At 38.1% G+C, this 22,771-nt stretch overlaps 1 protein-coding gene across 1 annotated transcript; it reads right to left on the bottom strand.

Moving 5' to 3' along the window:
* Positions 1–1,390: 1,390 nt before the first annotated feature.
* LOC122308858 (ferric reduction oxidase 7, chloroplastic-like) lies at positions 1,391–13,865 on the bottom strand. The gene is made up of 9 exons (XM_043122128.1): positions 13,481–13,865; positions 11,050–11,155; positions 10,708–10,899; positions 10,359–10,593; positions 3,364–3,691; positions 3,007–3,280; positions 2,472–2,727; positions 1,945–2,374; positions 1,391–1,795 (listed from the first exon to the last, which is right to left on the bottom strand). The coding sequence occupies exons 1-9, from the start codon at positions 13,722–13,724 to the stop codon at positions 1,776–1,778; spliced, it is 2,085 nt and encodes a 694-aa protein (XP_042978062.1). The 5' UTR covers positions 13,725–13,865; the 3' UTR covers positions 1,391–1,775.
* Positions 13,866–22,771: the final 8,906 nt, after the last annotated feature.

The raw sequence follows: 22,771 nt of genomic DNA, 5'->3' as shown, positions 1-22,771 counted from the left end.
TTGGACTTAATCCACTATCTATGAAATTGACTCACAAATACCTAATATAATACAAAAATCACATAACAACTAAAATCATACAAATCACAATTTATTGGGGTTTAAATTTTGAAACTCCAGAATTACTTGGAATTTCAAAAATGAAACCCCAAATCATATTAAGTTAGAGGTTTTAGTATGAGCCCCTAACCTAATTTAGGGTTTTAATCAGAAACCCTAACATAAATTAGGGTTTCAATAAAAAATCCTAACATAAATTAGGGTTGGATTGAAATCCTAAATTAGTCACAAATTAACATACAATCAACCATTCAAATCAATACCCACAAATCACAATATAATACTCCACAAAACCAAAAACACAATCTCATCTTGAAAATCCATTAATCAATCTCATCATCCATAATCCAATATATTGAAAAACTTCAAAAAAAAAACAAAATTCGAGGGTTTTTGAGATACTAATAGAGATGGAGGGAAAATGCTAGTATTCGATGCTTAGAGATTGTGTGAGTTGCGGACAATGATGACAATAAAGATTTGAGAGAGAGAGAGAGAGAGAGAGAGAGAGAGAGAGAGAGAGAGAGAGAGAGTACAAGTGGAAAGTCTTAAAATGGGAGTCAGTTTAGTTAGGATTAATGAAACGGTGTCGTTTTATTATAAGTATATATTTTATATATATAAGCTATCCGGAAGAGGGAATATATAGGCCGGCCAGGGCCTAGCTCGCCCCCTACCCTCGCTGGACTCACATATGCGAGCGGATATGCCGTCGCCAGCATTTGACGATTTGGGCCCCCACATGGCCCAGTTAGGGGCCAGAGGATGGGTGAACAAGATGCGGGGCTTCGCTACCCACCCTTAGTGTGTTGACCAATTCAGATAAATCAAGACAAGTCATATATAACATAAGCATAAGTAGGAACAGTCATGATTTTACATTCTCTTATGCATGAAATTTTTTATAAAAAGTCTTATGTTTATTATGTTTATGTTGTGATGAATTTTTTGCTAAGTCATCAACTCATTTTAGTTTTATTTTATATTTTTAACTACCCAGGTGAGGATGATGATGAGCATGAGCAGGCATGCCAAACTTAGGAGGAGCATACTGATAAACTTTAGTTAACTTTTATTTTATGATTGTATTGTCCAGTTTAGTTTATTTGATAAGCTATTGTTATGTTTTTAGCACATTTTATTTTATTAACTCTTTTATGAGATAAATAATGTTTTTATTTAATTATGCAAATCTCTGACTTTATTTACATAAGTACGTGACATTCTTAAAGTAAGGGAAGGGAGTTTTACATATTAGCATATGTGCGTCTAACATAAATACTACCACTCAGCAAGCCATTACACGCATAGCACAGACTACCATTGCACCTTCAAAAGAATCACAACAGAATGAAAACAACCACTACAAAGTACAGTTGTAAATAAAATACAGTTCTCTCTATTGTGATGTAACAAACTTTTATTCTTTTATTCCTTCTTTGATTCCCTTGTAAAATCTATATATAGACCATTGTTTTACATAATAAAGTATGCAGAATTATTCTCTTCAATCTCTATTTTTCTTCTGTCAATTCTGGTTTCTTAACATGGTATCGAGAGCCGCTCGACTTAGCCAGTTTCTCTGAACCATGGCAACTTCCTCCTCTCCTTCCCCTCCTTCTATCCCCTCTTCCTTCTCCCATATAGTCACCACTGTACTCCTATGTTGATGGCACGTTACCAAGTCATTCTGAATTTCTAGCTAATACTCCAGGTCAACCTCCAAAACCCAACCCTGCCAATATCAAGTATCAGAGAAATATGTCTGTTAGAATAAATAAGCCCCGCATCCTAAGGGGCCACCCGACTTGATATTTGACCTGAAACCTATGTATTATTAAAATATTAACAACTACCTCCTGCCATAAAAAATTGGAAACATACCTTTGAAGTCTGGTCTGCAACCATACCGAACTGCATATGAACTAGCAAGAGTTTCCTGGTATAAGTTCTTTTCTGTGAATACTTCGTTACGCTGCATCATGTCGGTCTTTACCCCATCTTCCTGACTTTCCTCCATGGCTAAGGTCCTTTTTTCCCAAAGATGCCATAAACCAACCACAAAGCCCCCATAGATGAAAACACTGACAACCATGCATGCTACAAAAAGAAGGCCTTTGTACCACCAATATGATATACTAAAAGGATTTATGTAACAGATGTCTAACAAACTCAAAGAGATAACGAAGCCAATTGTAGATATGATAACATAGCATCCAACCCATATCTTATTTCCAGTGCCAACCAAGGCTGAAATGCCCCCTCCAATAGAGAAAACAGGAGAGCTTGTAGCCTTGTGGATATTACCCTCCTCCTGCATCAACAACAGTCAAATCTAGACTGAAGAGATGATCTTGATCGTGAAAAATGACAGCATAGATAAGATAAGAAACAGGAGACTTTTAACTTACCAATGAAGGCTCTGATTCTCTAGTGACATACATTTGAACTTCGATATTCAATTTATCAGAAAAAAATGAACAGATTGACTCCACACCAGTAGAGGAAAAAAGAGATAGCTCATTCGACCTTTTCACAGCCCAAACAAGTAAAACATTTCTTGGTACACAAGTTTTTTTATCCTTAGTACGATGGAGAATATCACTCGATATGGCTAAAAATGGAGAGATCCCACTACCTCCTGCTACCAGTACAAGCTTTTCATACCTAAGAGGACAAAAGTTGTTAACCTGTTAAAAAGTGCACAGTACATCTTTCAATAGAAGTAACAGATAATTTAGTAAAATCTACTGCTAGAATACTGGTATGAAAAAAAATACAGGTGTCCTGATGAATCATCATTTTGTGTCTCTGTAGTTTTGGTTTAGTGTTCCCCTCCCCCCACCCCGGGCGAACCCGCCAAGAGAAAGGAACATGTATTAGCCATTTACTAAGGTATCCATTATGGTTGCACACACATATGCATATGATGAACAGAGTACTCACATCAAGTGGTATGGTGATTCATGCCCATAAGGCCCCTCTACAGAAGCCATAATCTGACCGGGGGTTAGTAAAGGTAGCTCTATTTGAGAATCCTCAGTGATATTTGAGACTTTCCGACTTAGCATTGATGTCCAGTCACCAAAAGCCTTTACGAGCACAGAAAGATGATACTTACCATCCAATGGACTTGATGAAACACTGAAAGGATGCCATTGCAGCCAAGATATTTCCCGCACTCGTAGGAAGATGAAACTGAGGGCATTGTACCCCAGGTCTACATAATCAAAGAGGAAGCTCTAAGATTTTTGGTCAAAAAACAGAACACAATAAAACAACAAATTGTTGAACTAATCTTACTTCCAGGTTTGGAAAGCACCAATTTCACTGTTCCACACGGAAGGCTTTTCATCGAAACTATGTTGACAGTCATACGTGATTGGCAGAACCTTAAAAAGCGATCAAGCATGAACAGAAATATTCCCCCAAAAACTTTGCTAAAATTCGTATCACCAATATGCAAAGCCAGGAAAATGACAAAAAGTACGTAGAGTTGATGTGTATAGAAGAAAAGCTCAAAATATCGCTTCCTCACAGGAGGAAGTGTTGTCACCCATATCAATAGACCAAATACATAGCAGATAACCCCAGCAAGGTTTGCTCCACCATCACTTTTCCACTCAATTATCTGCATGAACCCAAAAAGTTAAGGAAAAAAATTGTTAAAGAGAACTTTCTTTGTTTCCATGTTTCTTCCGATTTCTCAAGGAAGTAATAAGACAAGTCAGACAGAGGTAACAAGAAGAAACAAGAGAATTTCGTTAAAGAAATTTCGATGTCAGTTTGTTTTTTTATTTTTTGTCAAAATCAATTCTTGAAGTCAACATTTTTTGTTCACTACATAGTGGGGTAAAGCACAGAAAAATAGTTCAGTCTTGCATCCCAAGAGCATGAGTTATTATAAACAAACAAAAAAAATCCTTTCAGCCCCACCAAATCTTCGTCAATCAGTGTAGCAAGAAGCACATAACTAAAAGGGACAAAAAAAAAAAAAAAAAAAGGTTAAAATTCATCCTGTAGAGCATGAGTCACGAACATGCCACAATTTATTTGACGAGGCCCAATATCTGTTAAAATGTACCATACAGCCTCATGTTTGAAATATTCAGTATACCAAAATTAAAGGGATTATATACTAAAACAGTTTTTGTGCTTTTTCTTTTAGGCAGGTTAGTCCCTAAACTTTAATTTTGAACCTTTTAGTCCTTGTGTTTTCAACTTTTTTCAAATCAGTCTAAGAAAAATTCTTCATGGAAGCCTTACACCACACATATCCACCTTTAACATGTGCTTTTATTTTTACCCTTCTATTTTAATGCTTAAATATGTGTGTTTAAATATAAAGATAAAAATAACAAATCGCATAATGGTTAAGTGGAAATGTATGGTGTAAAGCTTCTTTATAGTATTTCTCTTTCGCTAATAATTCATTAAAATGTCACGTCAAAACTAATCACTTATTAAGTGCCACATGTCATTGTAAGAAAATATAAAGATAAAAAACAAAAAATTTAAAAAACAAAAGAATAATTAAAAAGAAAAAAGTGGTAGGCAGAGACTAGCTAAAGACCCAGTCATCGGCGCACGACCCAGGCCAAGCCTTGGACAACCACCCAAGCGGAGCATGGTGCCAGACCTGGCAGTATGTTTGTCTTTTTCTTAATTATTTTGTTGTTTAATTAATATTTTTATTTTTTTATGTTTTAAATGAAATGCATTCAGTCCTTTCTGCTAAGTGGCGTTTTAACCGATTCTTAAAGGAAAACTAATGAAAAAGACTGATTAGATCAAAGTAAAAAGCATAGGGAAGAAGAAACTCGGTTATAATTTAGGAACTACTATATGTCTAAACACGGTAATTACTTTAGTATCTAACCCAAAATTAAAAATCCACAATGCGTGGTGAAATACTATTCTATCCAACTTCTCAAACAACTTGAAGTTTCAAGCGACATGGGTACCACATAATTATCTGAAATATCCATAACAAGAACTTAAGGAATAAAGTAGGGTAAAAATAAAAATAAAAAGAGCACTTGTATGCATTTCCATAGAGATAATGTCATAGGTGCTAGAAAAAGGTAAAAAAATTATTTTTGGTCTTCCCTATAACCACTAATTTTTGTCTTTCCTTGGTGCATGTTGCTTTTTTATCAGAAGCATCATAAAGTTGTTTCAACAATGTTTAACAAGTAAGAGGACTATAAAATTAATTTGAGAAATATGTATACACATAAAACAGTGATAAGTTTTTAACATAGTTTTGTTGAGTACCGTGGAGTTTGGTCCACACCACTCGAGCGGAGGCATTGGCCGCTCGAGCGAAGTCAGGCAGAGTCGAACGCTCGACGTCAGCTCGACAGTGAACTCGAGCGGGACGCGGAAGGGAAGTTCGCTCGACGCGCGCTCGACACGCCGCTCGAGCGAACATGCGATTTTAGTGATTCCGCCATTTGAACTATATATATGATGTTTAAACTCATATGGCCGGTTACTGTAGACACGAAAACACTGTGGTTGAACAGTGTTGAGATTCATCTTATAGTGTGATATTCCTCGATAATAAAATCCTCTACAGCTCCCGTGGACGTAGGCAATTTGCCGAATCACGTACATCTTGTGTCGTGTGTGATTGCGTGTGTGATTGTTTTTCTCGTTCGTTATTATCTTTCAATTCATTGTCATCGTTTTTCACAACAATTGGTATCAAGAGCCAAGGTTCGGGTCTGAGGAGAAACGATGGCTAGAGATGAATTGAAAGTATCGGGGATCGAGAAGTTTGATGGCACGGATTTTGGATACTGGAGGATGCAGATAGAGGACTACCTCTATGGGAAGAAACTTCATCTTCCACTATTGGGGCAGCAACCGGAAAAGATGGATGATGCTAGTTGGAACCTGTTGGATCAACAGGTTCTAGGGGTTATTCGATTAACCCTGTCGAGATCTGTTGCACACAACGTCATCAAGGAGAAGACGACGGCGGATCTCATGGCGGCTTTGTCAGGTATGTATGAAAAGCCGTCAGCGAATAACAAGGTACATCTGATGAAAAAGTTATTCAATTTGAAAATGGCAGATGGTACGTCTGTTGCACAACATCTGAATGATTTTAATACTATCACAAATTAATTGTCGTCTGTTGAAATTGAATTTGATGATGAGATACGTGCACTAATACTATTGACTTCATTGTCAAATAGTTGGGAAGCCATGAGAATGGCTGTTAGTAATTCTGCTGGTAAAACTAAACTGAAATATGATGATATTCGTGATTTGATTTTGGCTGAGGAGGTGCGCAGGAAAGATTTAGGCGAGACCTCGGGTTTGAGTTCAGCCCTAAATGTTGACTCTCGAAGGAGATCACATGACAGGAACTCAAACAGAGGAAGATCAAAATCAAAGTACAGGGGTAAGAGCAAGTCGAGGCCTGGTCAGCAGGCAACTTGCTGGAATTGTGGCAAAGCTGGCCACATAAAGAAAAACTGCAAAAACCCCAAGAAGACGGAGAATGATAGTGCTAATGCGGTAACTGAAGAAGTACAGGATGCACTATTGCTTGCAGTTCATAGTCCAGTTGATGATTGGATACTGGATTCAGGGGCTTCCTTCTATACATCTTCCCACTGGGAGCTAATGCGGAACTATGTTGCAGGTGAGTTTGGGAAGGTATATTTGGCTGATGGTGAGGCTTTGAACGTAGTGGGGATGAGAGACATTGACATTGCACTCCCTGGCAAGAACAAATGGACCTTGCAAAAGGTCAGGCACATTCCTGAGTTGAAAAAGAACCTCATTTCTGTTGGGCAGCTTGATAAGTGTGGTCATTCAGTGGTGTTCTCAGATAGCACCTGGAAGGTCACAAAAGGGGCATTGGTACTAGCTCGGGGTAAGAAAACTGGTACACTATATATGACTATTGGTTTAATTGACACTATTGCTACTACCGTTGCAGAAAGCACATCAGATTTGTGGCATTGCAGGCTTGGCCATATGAGCAGAAGGGAATGATGGAACTTCTGTCTAGAGGCAAGCTACCAGAACTGAAGACAGTTGATCTCAGTTTGTGCGAGAGTTGTGTTATGGGGAAACAAAAGAAGGTCAGCTTCTTGAAAAGTGGTAGAACGCCAAAGACAGGAAGACTTGATCTTGTGCATACAGATGTGTGGGGTCCTTCCCCAGTTGCATCTCTTGGAGGTTCTCGCTACTATGTTACGTTCATTGATGACCATAGTAGGAAGGTATGGATTTATTTTTTGAAACATAAATCTGAAGTATTTAATGTTTTTAAAATTTGGAAAGCCATGGTTGAGACAGAGACAAGCTTGAAACTGAAGTGTTTGAGGTCTGACAATGGTGGTGAGTATGTTGATGGCGGGTTCAAGGAGTATTGTGCAGCTCTGGGTATCAGAATGGAGAAGACCATTCCTGGGACACCACAGCAAAATGGAGTTGCTGAGCGTATGAATAGGACTATTAATGAGCGTGCTAGAAGCATGAGGTTGCACGCCGGACTACCACCCACTTTCTGGGCAGATGCAGTCAGCACTGCCGTTTATTTGATAAACAGAGGGCCATCAGTTCCACTGGATTGTGGATTGCCTGAGGAGGTTTGGAGCGGGAAAGAGGTTAAGCTTTCTCACCTTAAAACCTTTGGTTGTCTTTCTTATGTGCTTGTTGATTCTGATGCTCGTAGTAAGCTTGAGGCTAAGTCAAAGAAATGCTATTTCATTGGCTATGGAGACGAGGCATTTGGCTATCGTTTCTGGGATGATCAGGGTCGGAAAATCATAAGAAGCAGGAATGTGATTTTCAATGAGAAAATGATGTACAAGGATAAGTCGAGTATAGCTTCTGCAGTAGCTCCTCAGGAGTCCGAGTTTGTAGGATTGGATGACCTACCAGAGGTCACAGTGCAGTGTAGAGATGTGAGTGATGGGGAGAGTGGGTCCAGTGCACCCATTCCTATTATTCCGCAGGCAGTTTCAGAATTGTCTACTCCTACAGTTGCAGTTCGCAGGTCAGTTAGGACTATACGTCCTCCACAGCGTTTCTCACCTATTTTGAATTACATTTTGTTGACAGATGGTAGAGAACCGCAGAGTTATGAAGAAACCTTGCAAGATGAGAATTCTAGCAAGTGTGAGCTGGCCATGAAAGACGAGATGGATTCCCTGCTAGGGAATCAGACATGGGAGTTGACAGAACTTCCATCAGGGAAGAAGGCATTACACAACAAGTGGGTGTACCGGATGAAAACTGAGCATGACGGCAGTAAGAGGTACAAGGCTAGACTTGTTGTAAAAGGCTTTCAGCAAAAGCAGGGTATTGATTACTCTGAGATCTTTTCTCCTGTGGTGAAGATCACAACTATCAGGATGTTACTAGCTATGGTTGCCACTGAAGATCTATTTCTTGAGCAGTTAGACGTGAAGACAGCTTTTCTTCATGGAGACCTTGAAGAAGACATCTACATGCACCAGCCTGAGAAGTTTGTGGTACAGGGAAAGGAAGGTTCAGTTTGCAGACTGAAGAAGAGCTTGTATGGCCTGAAGCAAGCTTCTAGACAGTGGTACAAGAAATTTGACAACTTCATGCACAGTGTAGGGTATATTAGATATCAGGCAGATCACTGTTGCTATGTCAGACATTTTGACAATTTTTACATTATTTTGCTGTTGTATGTGGATGACATGCTTATTGCAGGGGCTAGTATTGATGAGATCAATAATCTGAAGAAGCAGATGTCAGAGCACTTTGCAATGAAGAATTTGGGAGCTGCAAAGCAAATCCTTGGCATGAGAATTGTCAGAGACAGAGTCAGAGGTACGTTGAGGCTCTCACAGGCTGAGTATGTGAAAAAGGTACTCAGCAGGTTCAATATGGACAAGGCCAAACCAGTTGGCACACCCTTGGGAAGTCACTTCAGACTCAGCAATAATCAGTCACCAGAGTCAGAGGAGGAACAAGATTACATGAGTAAGGTTCCTTATACCTCAGCCATTGGTTCACTTATGTATGCTATGGTTTGCACAAGACCGAATATTGCCCATGCAGTGGGAGTTGTGAGTAGATACATGAGTAACCCAGGAAAGCAACATTGGGAAGCAGTGAAGTGGATTTTGAGGTACCTAAAGGGTTCCTCAGAAACCTGTTTATGTTTCTCTGGAGAGAGATTGGAGGTGCAGGGCTATGTTGATGCTGATTTAGCTGGAGATATTGACAGTAGAAAGAGTACCACGGGCTTTGTTTATACACTTGGTGGTACTGCAGTGTCATGGGGTTCTAATCTACAGAAAACAGTTTCTTTGTCTACAACAGAAGCTGAGTATATTGCAGTGTCAGAGGTTGTAAAGGAGATGGTATGGCTACAAGGTTTCTTAGAAGAATTGGGTAAGAAGAATCAGAAAGAAACTCTCTACAATGACAGTCAGAGTGCCATATTCCTAGCCAAGAATCCAGCATTCCATTCTAGGACCAAGCACATTCAGATCAGGTATCACTTCATACGGTCATTGTTAGATGACGGACAGTTGTTACTTGAGAAGATTTGTGGAAGCAAGAACCCTGCTGATATGTTGACAAAGGGTGTTACGCTTGAGAAACTGAAGTTGTGCGCAACTTCAGTTGGTCTTCTAGAATGAAGACAGGAGCAATGAGTTGCAGAGGTGGAGGATATCATGTTTGAGGAAGACGGCGATACAGCGAGTGTACCAGTCTCCAAGTGGGAGAATTGTTGAGTACTGTGGAGTCTGGTCCACACTGCTCGAGCGGAGGCATTGGCCGCTCGAGCGAAGTCAGACAGAGTCGAACGCTCGACGTCAGCTCGACAGTGAGCTCGAGCGGGAGGCGTTCGCTCGAGCGGAGGCATTGGCCGCTTGAGCGAAGTCAGGCAGAGTCGAACGCTCGACAGTGAGCTCGAGCGGGACGCGGAAGGGAAGTTCGCTCGACGCGCGCTCGACATGCCGCTCGAGCGAACATGCGATTTTAGGGATTCCGCCGTTTGAACTATATATATGATGTTTAAACTCATATGGCCGGTTACTGTAGACACGAAAACACTGTGGATGAACAGTGTTGAGATTCATTTTATAGTGTGATATTCCTCGATAATAAAATCCTCTGCAGCTCCCGTGGACGTAGGCAATTTGTCGAATCACGTACATCTTGTGTCGTGTGTGATTGCGTGTGTGATTATTTTTCTCGTTCGTTATTATCTCTCAATTCATTGTCATCGTTTTTCACAACAAGTTTCTACCTGCAGAGGCAATAAATAATTCAGTTTGAGCACTCACTTCAGATCGTATGATGCCCCGTATCGCCCATAAAATCATGTAGAAAAGTCCATGAAGGGTAAGGAGGAACATTGTGAGATTTCCCAACCAAACATGATATCTGGTGGCATGCTCAAAAGGTATATCCACAGGGCGGAGGAGAATCGACCCCCTCACGATTGGGAGAAAGAGAAAAGCCAAGCAAGATAATGCAATCAAACCAAAAGTATATGCTGACATTTGCAACATAAACAACCTGAAAAATAAGGGAAATCAGATTTATTTGGAACACGCCTGATATTGCCTAGTTAAAGCATGTCACTTCTAATACAGACTAATACCCAACCAAACCCAAAAAATACTATCATACCTCTTCTCTTGGAGGGTCAAGTCGCCATAGCTAGGTAAAATTTCAAAGTTCACTACCGTATAGGCATAAACAGCCCAGAGAACAAACATAACAAAGAGGACTATGCCAATCAATTCGGCAGCGGAAACGACCCCAAATGGTCCATCCACCAGAACGGGAAAAGTCCACAGTCGGAATCTTGGAGGCCTTTTCCTGTAATAGATGATTTTTTTGGAAGTATTAGAATTTAAACAGACATATTGGGTCGATGACTCTGTTTTTGGTTATCCAAGTTCCAATAATCTGGTCTGTAAGTAACACAAATACAATAAGAACTTGTAAGAGTGCAAAAGAATCACTGACTCTTGTAGTTGTTCTTTCTGTTGCTCTTCCCGAGAGACGAGAAGATATGGAACAACAAGAAAGGCGATAATGACAATGGGGCCACTGTATAACAACAAGACGCTCCCTGAGAAGTACACCACGGCAAACTCTTTAGACCACCAAGCATGAATGCGACGGTGAGTTCGAATTATAAAGAGCAATAATTACCTTTTATAATTTGTTTACGTAGTTATTTTTATAAATATAAAAGAGTAGAACACTTTTGTTGCCTTCACATTCCACATGGAACCTCAACTATATATTCATCCAACTGTTAAAAAGGAAATGTGTTCACTGTTAAGGGCAAACATTTCCTTTCCTATACCTTTTCCCCTTCTCTTTTTAAATCCACCGAGTTTCACACCCATTTTTGTTTAACCCTGTGTTTTGATGAATATCTGAAGTCCTTTCTGTTCCCTTCTCTCAAGTTGAAATCTTTAACGCAAAGCGTAAAAGAAATTTTATAACTCAATAATGGATATTTTTGGTTCTAATGAGTTATTTTTGATTATTAGATTCAACTGAAATCAATTCAATTTATTCTAATTTAAAAAAAATGATATTTGCAGTCATAGTTGTGTAAGTGCCGCGCAATTTTTTTGAAAAAAATAATTTAATACGGGATCCATATAAATAAAAAAAAAACTAACTTTTTAATCGTAGACCTGACTCTTTTTCGAAGCGATTGCGTGACATTTATACACTTTACGACTGTATATAACATTACTAAATTTTAAATAGTGTCTAAGATTTAAGTACCAAATTTTAATATTACTAAACTCATCTTAATTCAAAACTTTTTTATACATGAAACTCATAATTTTTTTAAATTTAATACATCTTTATACATAGGATCCATAAACTTTTTTAATTTTTCATAAATGGGTTCGGCTTACCTCCAGTGCGTCGTTAACAGGACATCTCCTGTTCTAATAACTAAACATTGACATGTGTAGTCTCTTCCAACAAACGGTACTGAAGATTCAAACTGAGTTTTAAAACTCTATTTTTCAAGCATCTTGCATAACTTTTATATTGACCAATAACTTGAACAAAATATCTATGACAGATTACATATAAAATCACAAAAATGCCACCAACAAAATTACCCCAAAGAAGGAATATATATTTGTTTATATATTTATATATAACTCACTATTATATGAGCATAATTATAAAAAATATTGATATTTTAAGAATTTCACATAATATTTCTAATTGTTAAAATTATATACTTACGTCTATACTATTGTCTCAAATTTCAAAAACTAATAGGTTATATTGTAATCAATAGAGTTCAAGTTAAGTGGTGTCTGGCCAAACTTGGCTTGAATATTAAAAAGATCAAATTCGAGCTCAACTCGAATAAAGCTTTTTCAAATTTTTTTAATATTTAAACTCAACCTGATAAGATATTTTTATATTCAAATTTAACTTGAGATTGATTAAAAATTAAGTGGAGCACTAGATTTGACTAGTTTATCACTTCTTTTCTTTTTTAAAAAATGAGTTTAATAAATAAAAAATAAAATAACATATATATTAGAATATTTTAGTCACATTAATATAAAGGTAGGTAAATATTTGTTTCCTTGCAGTCACAATATTTTACAAAACAGAGTTAAATGCCGACAAGACTATACAACTCCAATCAATTATATTTATATAAAATAACAATATTTTATAATAGTTCATAATTATGCTCATTAAATAATGAATTATATATATACATGTATATATTCCTTAAGGGGCCGATTCTCGAAAAATAAAATTTTAAAATTCAAGAGTTATCTCCACCGTTTGTTAAAAAAGAATACACATGTCAATGTTTAGTTATTAGAACAGGAGATGTCCTGTTAATGACGCACTGAAGGTAAGCCGAACCCTTCATAAATATCTGTAAACTTATATTAATATTTAAATATATTTAAATTTATTTTAAGTAAATTCTATAAAATTCATTCTATACTTTTAATTTATTATTATTCATAAAAAAAAAAAAAAAAAAAAAACTCAATTTATCTCAATTAAATTCATCGCCTAAACGAAGCCTCGACATGACTGGTCTGCAAATCGATGCATCTTTCGAATGGTAGTATTTTCGAAATCCACCTGAAAATAGAAGGAAAGCTTAAAATGGTAAAACTCAGTTTCCGTCTTTCGGACGGAGAAGCTGTGTATGGCTTTTGGGTCAGCTGCATTTTTTTTCAGGCTTGAAGGACAAAGCTTGAAGATGGGGGTCGTGGAGAGAACACAGATCAAGGGCAGCCACAGAAAATACAAAGGGCAAATATCAATATATCAGGGAAGATATTAACTTACTGTCACGTATTTTGTTTTCTGTTTTGGAGTTGTATTTTGTAATTTTATAAAAAAAATTACAAAAATATAAAACACAATAAACAAGCACCTGTCTCCCCGAACAGAGTTCCACTGGTAACACTGACCCAGACATCGTAGAGGCCGGTCCCGAAGTCTGTGGGAACGAGAAAAAAGAGAGCAACCCATGCAACGAACACGACCCACATAGTGAATTTGAGAACCCATTTGGCCAATGATAAGAATATGCGTGTTTCCTTGATCTTGTACTCGTTATCATGACCTCCGTTGGAAAGAAGAGGTTGTTGATCAGAGTATAACTCACCCACGGCCATGGTGACCAGCAATATACAGCAATAAGAACCCCAGCTCTTCTGTTACTGGGAGCGAGAATATATATAGCTTTGTTCCTGAACATGTCCAATTCCCTCATTTTCGTATTGGGACTCACTTCACCTCGCGGCTGTACTTCGAAATCCTCACCTAATTCCTCCTCGTGTCTACATTCGAAGGATATAGAGGATGCAAAGATGGCCATCCAACTTTCTTTGTGCCCTACTGTAACGGTGTCCGTGACTGCGAACAGTTCCTCCGCACCGGCTGGTATTGTTTACAACTTTACACTCGACCAAGTTCGCTGAGTACGAGGAACAGGTGGGGCGTCTGGCGTATAGGTGTCGGAGAAAATTAGTTGGTCAATAAAAAGGCTATGTGCCGTCGGGCATCTAACTTTCTTTAATCTGTTTGTTAATTCCAGACCAAGAAATATTGGGAGTGGAAGGGATATTTTGATGGACCCGCTTCCCAATGACAAGTAATAACATTACACATACATGCGACTTGCCATATTCACACTATTCTTGAGTATGTTAATTCAGTATGTTAACGAGGTTCGGTACTACTACTTACGTCCTCGCCTCAAGCTACCATTTTGTCATGGGTGTGCTTGAAGGCAATGGCCTTGAAGGAGGTGGGTGCTGTATTGAGGAAGAAAGCAGAAGAATAACAAGATTAACGGAAAGAAGAGAAGCAGTTAATGATACAGGGCGTTTTGGTAGTGTGTGTGCTGGTAAACGACATGCATTGTGTGTTTTAATGAAACGGGGCGCTTAGGAAGGTGTCCTTTTAAGTAGAAGAATAGGCTTAATGAAACAGTGAGTTTTGGGTTATTAGAAGTTAGATGCATTTTTTATGCGAGAAAGTTGCGTTTTGAGTCTTCTTACTAAGTTGTTCAGTATAAATAGTAGGTTGATCTTGCATGTAACTACTTTTGGATGAATAAGAATCTTGAAGTCTTGGAGGTTGAGAGTTCCTTGAAAATTCCCCGATCAGGTTCAATATGGAATCTGGAGTTTGAATAATTTTTGTGCTGTACAATTCTTGTGTACTGTTTTCATTGTTAGTGTTTTGGCAAGGTTTAGCAACATGAGGATCATTCAGTGGTGTTCTTGATTATCAAGAATGTTACAAGTGGTATCAAGAGCAGTCGATTCTGGGAGTTCTGATGGTAGAAGGTACTCGAAGAGTGTTGAAAGGTCAGCAAGAGATACCCTTATGACAGCAAGAGTTGGTTCAAAAGCAATTAGACCAGCAACAGCAACTCATTAATGGAGTGACAGAAAGGTTAGATCAAGTCTCTAACATGATACGTGCTGTAGTTGAAACTGTAAATGTCATTTATCATAGAGATAGAGAGAAAGATAGAGAGGTGTCTAATGAGCCAAGAACTTAGAAGGAGCGGGGTGTTTTTCAAAGGGGTCTTAGATTGGATTTTCCACATTTTAGTGGTAATGATCCAGCTGGTTGGGTTTTTAAGGCTTATCAGTATTTTGATTGTTTTCAAGTTCCTTTTCATAAGAAGTTAATGGTGGCTTTGCACCATATGGAAGGTGAGACTTTGATATGGTACCAAAATGCCTTAGATTCGGGGCAATTTAATTCTTGGGAGTCATTGTTTGTTGCAATGCAAGTAAGGTTTGGGCATCAACATTTGATGACCCAATGGAGGCTTTGACCAGATTGAAGCAAACCAGTTTGGTGAGTGTGTATACTTCACAATTTGAGGCGTTGGCAAATAGGCTTAAAGGCCTGTCTGAAAGGCATAAGCTTAGTTGCTTTGTTAGTGAGTTAAAAGATGAGATTAGAATCTCTGTCAAGATGTTTAATCCATTGAATCTTGGTACTATCTTTGGTTTAGCAAAATTACAAGATGAGTATGTCTTGTCCTCGAGGAGCGACCTTGGAGAGTGTAGTATGCTGATAAGTCACCTGTCATGGGGACTATGGATTCAGCTAATAAAGACCAAGAACTATTTTTCCTTTAAAGAAGGTTCATTTTGCTCAAATGGATGAGAAAAGGGAAAATGGGTTGTGTTTTCATTGTGATGAAAAGCGGAATCCCAGGCATGTGTGCAAGAATCCTTGTATTTATTTTTTAGATGGTGAAGACTATAATGACCAAGAGGAAGTTGACAGTTGTGAAGAAGTTGAAAAAATGGTGCAACAGCCCTTACCAAATTCAATTGAAAGGGTGGAAAAGGGTCCTGAAGTTTTGGAGGTGCCTATACATGCTATTTCTAGGGATATAAATAGCAATGCCATGAAGTTACTGAGCAGAATTGGGTCTTTCTCTGTAGAAATACTTGTGGATTCAGGTAGTACTCATAACTTCCTAGATCTATTGGTGGTTGAGGCAACCAATCTTAAGGTGGAAAAGAATGTAGGCTTGCAAGTTAAAGTTGCAAATGAGGCTAAGATTGTTAGTCAAGGCAATTGTGTAGAAGCTATTAACATTCAGGGATCTAAATTTGTTGTTCCATTTCATGTCCTGACACTAGGTGGTTGTGACATTGTTCTTGGGGTTCAATGGCTCAAGACATTGGGTCCTATTCAATGGGATTTTACCAACATGACTATGGAATTCTTGGTAGCGGGCAAGAAGCTTTTGTTACAAGGTCTGGTTGTTGGAAATGTAGAGATGGAAGCTGGAGTGAATTTGTTGAAGTCATCTTTTGTGAGGAAGCAAGGGTGGCTTTTACAATTAGTAGCAGTGCAAGAAGGGGATGAAAAGCAAACAATACAACCAGAAGTGGAGAACCTTTTAAAGCAGTTTAAAACTTTTTTTGAAGAACCAGTGGGTTTGCCCCCACCTCGAGCTTTTGACCATCAAATTGTTTTGAAGAGTGGTTCTGCTTTAGTGTCAGTAAGGCCTTATAGATACCCTCATTATCAAAAGTCTGAAATTGAGAAGATTGTTCTAGATTTACTAAAGAATGGAGTGATTAGACTGAGTCAAAGTCCATTCTCTTCACCTGTTCTCCTTGTTAAGAAAGCTGATGGAACATAGAGAATGTGTATGGATTATAGAGCTCTTAATCAAGAAACCATCAATGACAAATTTCCAATTCCTATCATTGATGAACTCCCTGATGAGTTGCATGGAGCACAATATTTTTCAAAGCTTGATTTAAGGTCAGGCTATCATCAGATTAGGGTGAGAGAGGAAGATATCCCTAAGACATCATTTAGAACTCATGAGGGCCACTATGAGTTCTTAGTTATGCCATTCGGGCTTACCAATGCTCCTGCCACATTTCAAGGTTTGATGAACCATGTCTTTAAATCACATCTTAGAAAATTTGTTTTAGTTTTCTTTGATGATATTCTGTTTTATGGTAAAGACTTGAAGAACCACCTTGAACACTTAAAAACAGTTTTATCTATTTTAGAACAGCATACTCTCTTTGCCAAGATGTCTAAGTGTCGATTTGGGGTTATTGAGGTGGACTATCTTGGCCATATTATTTCTGTAGAGGGAGTTAAGTCTGATCTTACAAAGATAGCAGCCATGATTGAATGGCCAGCTCCTAGGAATGTGAAAGCACTAAGAGATTTTTTGGACCTTACTGGGTATTACAGAAAATTCATAAGAGGCTATGGATCTATAGCTGCTCCCTTGACTTTGTTGTTGAAAAAGAAGTCATTTTTGTGGTCTGAAGAAGTTGAAAAAAGTTTTCACAGCTTGAAGAATGCAGTAACTAATCCTCCAGTTTTGAAATTTCCAGATTTTAGTAAAGAATTTACTATGGAATGTGATGCCTTTGGAGTGGGGTTGGGGGTTGCGTTGATGCAAGAAGGACACCCTATAGCATTTTTTAGCAAGGCCTTGAAGGGAAATGCATTATTTTTGTCCACTTATGAAAAATAATTTCTTGCATTGGTGAGTGCAGTGGGTAAATGGAGACCATACCTATTGGGTCGAACATTTAAGATAAAAACAGACCAACAGGCTTTGAAGTTTGTATTGGAACAGAAAATAGCTAGTGAAGCTCAACAAAAGTGGATCTCAAAGCTTATGTGTTATGATTTTCAAGTGGAATACAAGAAGGGTCGAGATAACAAAGTTGTTGATGCACTTTCAAGGAAAATGGAGGATGAGACAGCAACACTGGCCTTAATTTCTTTTCCTACTCCAGTATGGTTGGATGACTTAAAACAAAGTTATTCTCTTTTTGTCGAGATTACTAATTTGGTTGATGCATTGCAGCAGGGTCAACAAGTTCCTAAGGAATACTCTTTGCAGCAAGGCCTTCTTCTTAGGAAGGGTAGATTGGTCATAGTGCCTGATTCTCCATTTCAGCAAAGGGTCTTGCAGCACATTCATTATAGTCCAGAGGCAGGACATGTTGGGTACCATAAAACTCTTCAGAAAGCAAAACTGAACTTTTACTGGCCAGCCATGAGAAGGGATATCAGAAAATTGGTAAGGGAATGTCAAACCTGTCAAGTGAATAAAAATGAAAATGTTTGTTCGGCTGAGTTACTTCAACCTTTACCCATTCCTCAAGAGCCTTGGTTTGATATTTCCATGGATTTCATTGAGGCTCTTCCAAGTTCAAAAGGCATGACTGTTATACTGATTGTAGTAGACAGGTTGACAAAATATGGCCATTTCTTTCCTTTGGCACATCCTTACACAGCTAGCAGGGTAATTGAGATATTTTTTTCTGGAGTATTTAGGCTTCATGGCCTACCCAAGACCATAGTGTCTGACAGAGATGTGGTTTTCACAAGCTTGTTTTGGAGAGAATTGTTCAAAATGCATGGGACTACACTGGCTTATACTTCAGCTTACCATCCTCAATCTGATGGTCAAGCTGAGGCTTTAAACAAGTGTATGGAGTCTTATTTGAGAGCATATGTGGGGTCTAAAGGGGCAATTGGTTACCCATGGCTGAGTGATGTTATAATACCACTATCCATTCATCTACAGGATTTTCACCTTTCCAAGCTTTGTATGGAATTCCACCTCCGAAACTTTTGACTTATGTACAAGGAACTACTGTCAAAGTAGCAGTGGATCAGCATTTAAGGTCTAGAGAAGATATCCTAAGACTTTTGAAGGAAAACTTGAAGAAAGCACATAACAGAATGAAGATGCATGCAGATAGAAAGAGGACTGAAAGAAGTTTTGTAGTGCGGGATTGGGTTTTTCTTAAATTACAGCCTTATAGACAGAAAATTGTGGCTGTGAGACATAACTTGAAGTTATCTCCTAGATATTTTGGACCTTTCCAGGTGCTTCAAAGGATTGGTTCTGTAGCTTACAAGCTTGATTTGCCTTCTTCATAAAAAATACATCCTGTTTTCCACGTTTCATGTCTTAAAAAGAAATTAGGGGACCAGATTTCTCCATTACCAACCTTACCACCAGTTGACAATGATGGTGTGATTCAACCAGAGCTTGAGAAGATTTTGGAGAGAAGGATTAAAAAAGTAGGGAACCGTGCTTGTACTGAAGTGCTAGTTAAATGGCCCGGGGCTGTTATGGAGGATAGTTCATGGGAATTACTGTGGAAACTCATAAATTTATACCCTTATTTGGTGGGGACAGTGTTGTAATTGTCACGGGTGTGCCTTGTGGACAAGGCCTTGAAGAGATGAAGATTGTCACGGGTGTGCTTGAGGGCAATGACCTTGAAGGAGGTGGGTGCTGTATTGAGGAAGAAAGTAGAAGAATAACAAGATTAACAGAAAGAAGAAAAGCAGTTAATGATACGGGGCGTTTTGGTAGTGTGTGTGCTGGTAAACGACATGCATTGTGTGTTTTAATGAAACGGGGCGCTTAGGGAGGTGTCGTTGTAAGTAGAAGAATAGGCTTAATGAAATGGTGAGTTTTGGGTTATTAGAAGTTAGGTGCATTTTATATGCGAGAAAGTTGCATTTTGAGTCTTCTTATTGAGTTGTTCAGTATAAATAGCAGGTTGATCTTGCATGTAACTACTTTTGGATGAATAAGAATCTTGAAGTCTTGGAGGTTGGGAGTTCCTTAAAAATTCCCTGATCAGGTTCAATATGGAATTTGGCTTTTGAATCATTTTTGTGCTATGCAATTCTTGTGTACTGTTTTCATTGTTAGTGTTCTGGCAAGGTTTAGCAAGGTGAGGATCATTCAGCAGTGTTCTTGATTATCAAGAACGATCTCCAAATTCACTATTCAACCTTCTTCAGGTAGAGATAAAAACCTATTACACCTTTGAACAACACTGTGTAAAACACCCTCTATACTTGCAATCACCTTACATGTGGTGATTCAACTATTCCCTGTGTAGAACACTTTCTACACGAACAAGGGTTATACACACCTTTTTACTGATACAAGAGTTGATAGTGAGTAGGTTATTAGAGAACACTTCTCAATGAGTGAAATAAGAACAATACAGCGCAAATTATATATATCTCAAAATGAACAATGGTTAAGACTGAATGCTTAGAGAAGAGAGAATGAAATATTTGAATGAATGTTGTATGCTCTTGGTATTGTGAATGTGAAGCTCTCAAATGATCTATTTATAGGCATATGAGATTTCGTATTCAAATTAAAAAAAATTAATATGTCAAAGACAATATCATTCACTTTTTCAAAAAATTCAAATAAAAGTTTTTTTTTTCATTTGTCAAAGACAACATCATTTACTTTTCAAAAATTTCAAATTTAGTTTTTTTACTTTTCGCATATGACAAAAGGAGTACACTTTACTTTTCAAAATTTTCAAACAAAATCATCTACTTTTTGCATAAGTCAAAAAGAGCATCAATAATTTTTTAAAATATTCAAATAAAACATCTACATGTGAAATATGACAATCAATCATCTTTAATATTTTCAAATTTTAAACAAAATCATCTACCTTTTGTATAAGTCAAAAAGAGTATAAATCACTTTTGAAAATATTCAAATAAAGTATGCACATGTGAAAGATGACAATCAATCATTTTTCAAAATTTTCAAATTTAATTTTCAAAATATTCATGCACATATGGAAAATGTATTTTAATGTTTTATGATAAAATATTAATTTTGAATATTATCCTAATTTTAAATTTTTAAGAGATTTGCAACATTACTCTATGAGTTTTAATATGAATTTGTTTTCTTCTTGCTCATGCTTGGTTCCTTGATGTATTTGACTCCATTGTGTAGATAACTTGAGTTTGAGATTCCTTTATTCTTTGAATTCATTTGTTATCATTAAAATTCATGTATAGATATATAATTACACGAACCTTGAAACCTTAGGTTCAACAAAGATTTTCCCTTTCTCTTCTTTAGATAATCTTTTTGAACCATTGTAATATTTTGGGCCATGCTTTGGACAATGTCGTACTAATATGTTTGTAATACTTTGGATAATGATTTAGACCATTTTGTGCAGGTGTTGTAATATTTTGCTGGCAATATGTTGCTCTCTTTGGGCTTTACATTGTAATCTTCGAGCTCACTTGCTTCATCACGAGTGTTCGGACATGGTTAGGTAGGGCCCATCACAAGTCTTTGGACTCTACTTTGGTTGTTAAGTAAGGCAGTCGTGGGGTCTTGGCCTCCATGCCCTTTGGTTGCAACGTAAATCTTTAGACTCAACTTTGGTGGCTAAGTATGAAGGTTTTGGGGTCATTTGACCTCCACTTCTTTTGGTTGTATTGTGAGTCTTTAGGCTCGACTTTGGCGTCTAAGTATAGCGGTCGTGGGGTCTTTTGATCTCTATGCCCTTTGGCTGCATCGCAAGTCTTTAGACTCGACTTTTGTGGCTTAGTATAGGAGTCATCGGTACACAAACTAAACAACCATTTGTCTTTATTGATCTTGCTTTATTGAATACATAGAAAAAAAGAATCAAGGGTAAAACTTTTTCAAATGCTCAGAGTTCCAAGGGTGCTGAAACTCCTTTCCTTGGCTATCATTGAGGCAATATGACCCCGGTTGTTTGTTAGCTACTACTATGTATGACTCTTCCTAACGTGGCTTGAACTTTCCTTCATCTTGTGTTGTCACTCACATTTCTTTGAGAACTAGGTTGCCTATTGTAAAGGATTTGGGCTTGACTCACTTGTTGATGTAGAGCTCTGTCCTTCTTTCATAGAGGACATTTTGGATCTCAGCTTCTTCTATTTTCTCCTCTAGGAGGTCGAGGTGCCCTTGTAGCATGTCGTTGTTCTCAGTTTGGCTAAAATGGCAGGTTCTGTGTGTAGGCAAACCAACTTCCACTGGGGTGACTGCTTTGCACCTAAAAGCCAATGTGAACGGTGTTTCACTTATTGGGGTCGTCATGGTTGTTTTGCATGCCCACAACACTGTTGGGAGTAGCTTTTCTAACCACTCTCTCTTCCTATTAGTTAGCTTATTTTTTAAAATCCAAAGTAAATACTTGTTTGTCACCTTCGCTTACCCGTTGGCTTGGGGTGCCGAGTATTTGGTTTGGATTCCCAGCCCTTTGCACCATTCATTGTAATGTTCTGAGTCAAACTACTTTCCATTGTTGGATCTGATACTGTGTGGGATTTTGAATCGATAAATAATGTTCTTCCACAAAAACTTAGTGATAATTTTTGCTGCTATAGTCGCAAGGGGTTTCGCCTCCCCCCGTTTCGTGAAATAGAGTACGACAACGACCATATGCTTTACCCCCTTTCCCTGGTGGGAAAGGGCCAACTAAGTCAAATCCCTATTGAGTGAATGTCCATGGGGTGGTGATAGATAATAACTTCTTCGGGGGGTAGTTCGGGATGGGGGCATAGATCTGGCATTTGATGCATTTTTTCACAAATTGCTTGGCATCCCTGAGGCCTAGTAATAGGCCGCCCTAAGGGCTTTTCTTGCCAATGCCTTTCCATTAGAATGGTTCCCGTAGATGCCCTCATGGATCTCCGCAAGGATGTATTGTACTTCCTCAGGCATGATGCATCTTAGCAAGAGCATGGCAAATCCTTTTTTTGTAAAGGATTCCGCCAACTTTGACAAACCATGTTGCACTCCTTTTGATCTTCTTTGCTGCCTCTTTGTCATCGGGGAGTTTGCTTGAGTCCAAGTACTCATAAATTGTCT

The sequence above is a fragment of the Carya illinoinensis genome, chromosome 5, assembly GCF_018687715.1.
Source record: "Carya illinoinensis cultivar Pawnee chromosome 5, C.illinoinensisPawnee_v1, whole genome shotgun sequence".
NCBI classification, from domain to species: Eukaryota; Viridiplantae; Streptophyta; class Magnoliopsida; order Fagales; family Juglandaceae; genus Carya; species Carya illinoinensis.
This window is presented reverse-complemented; position numbering and strand designations above follow the sequence as displayed.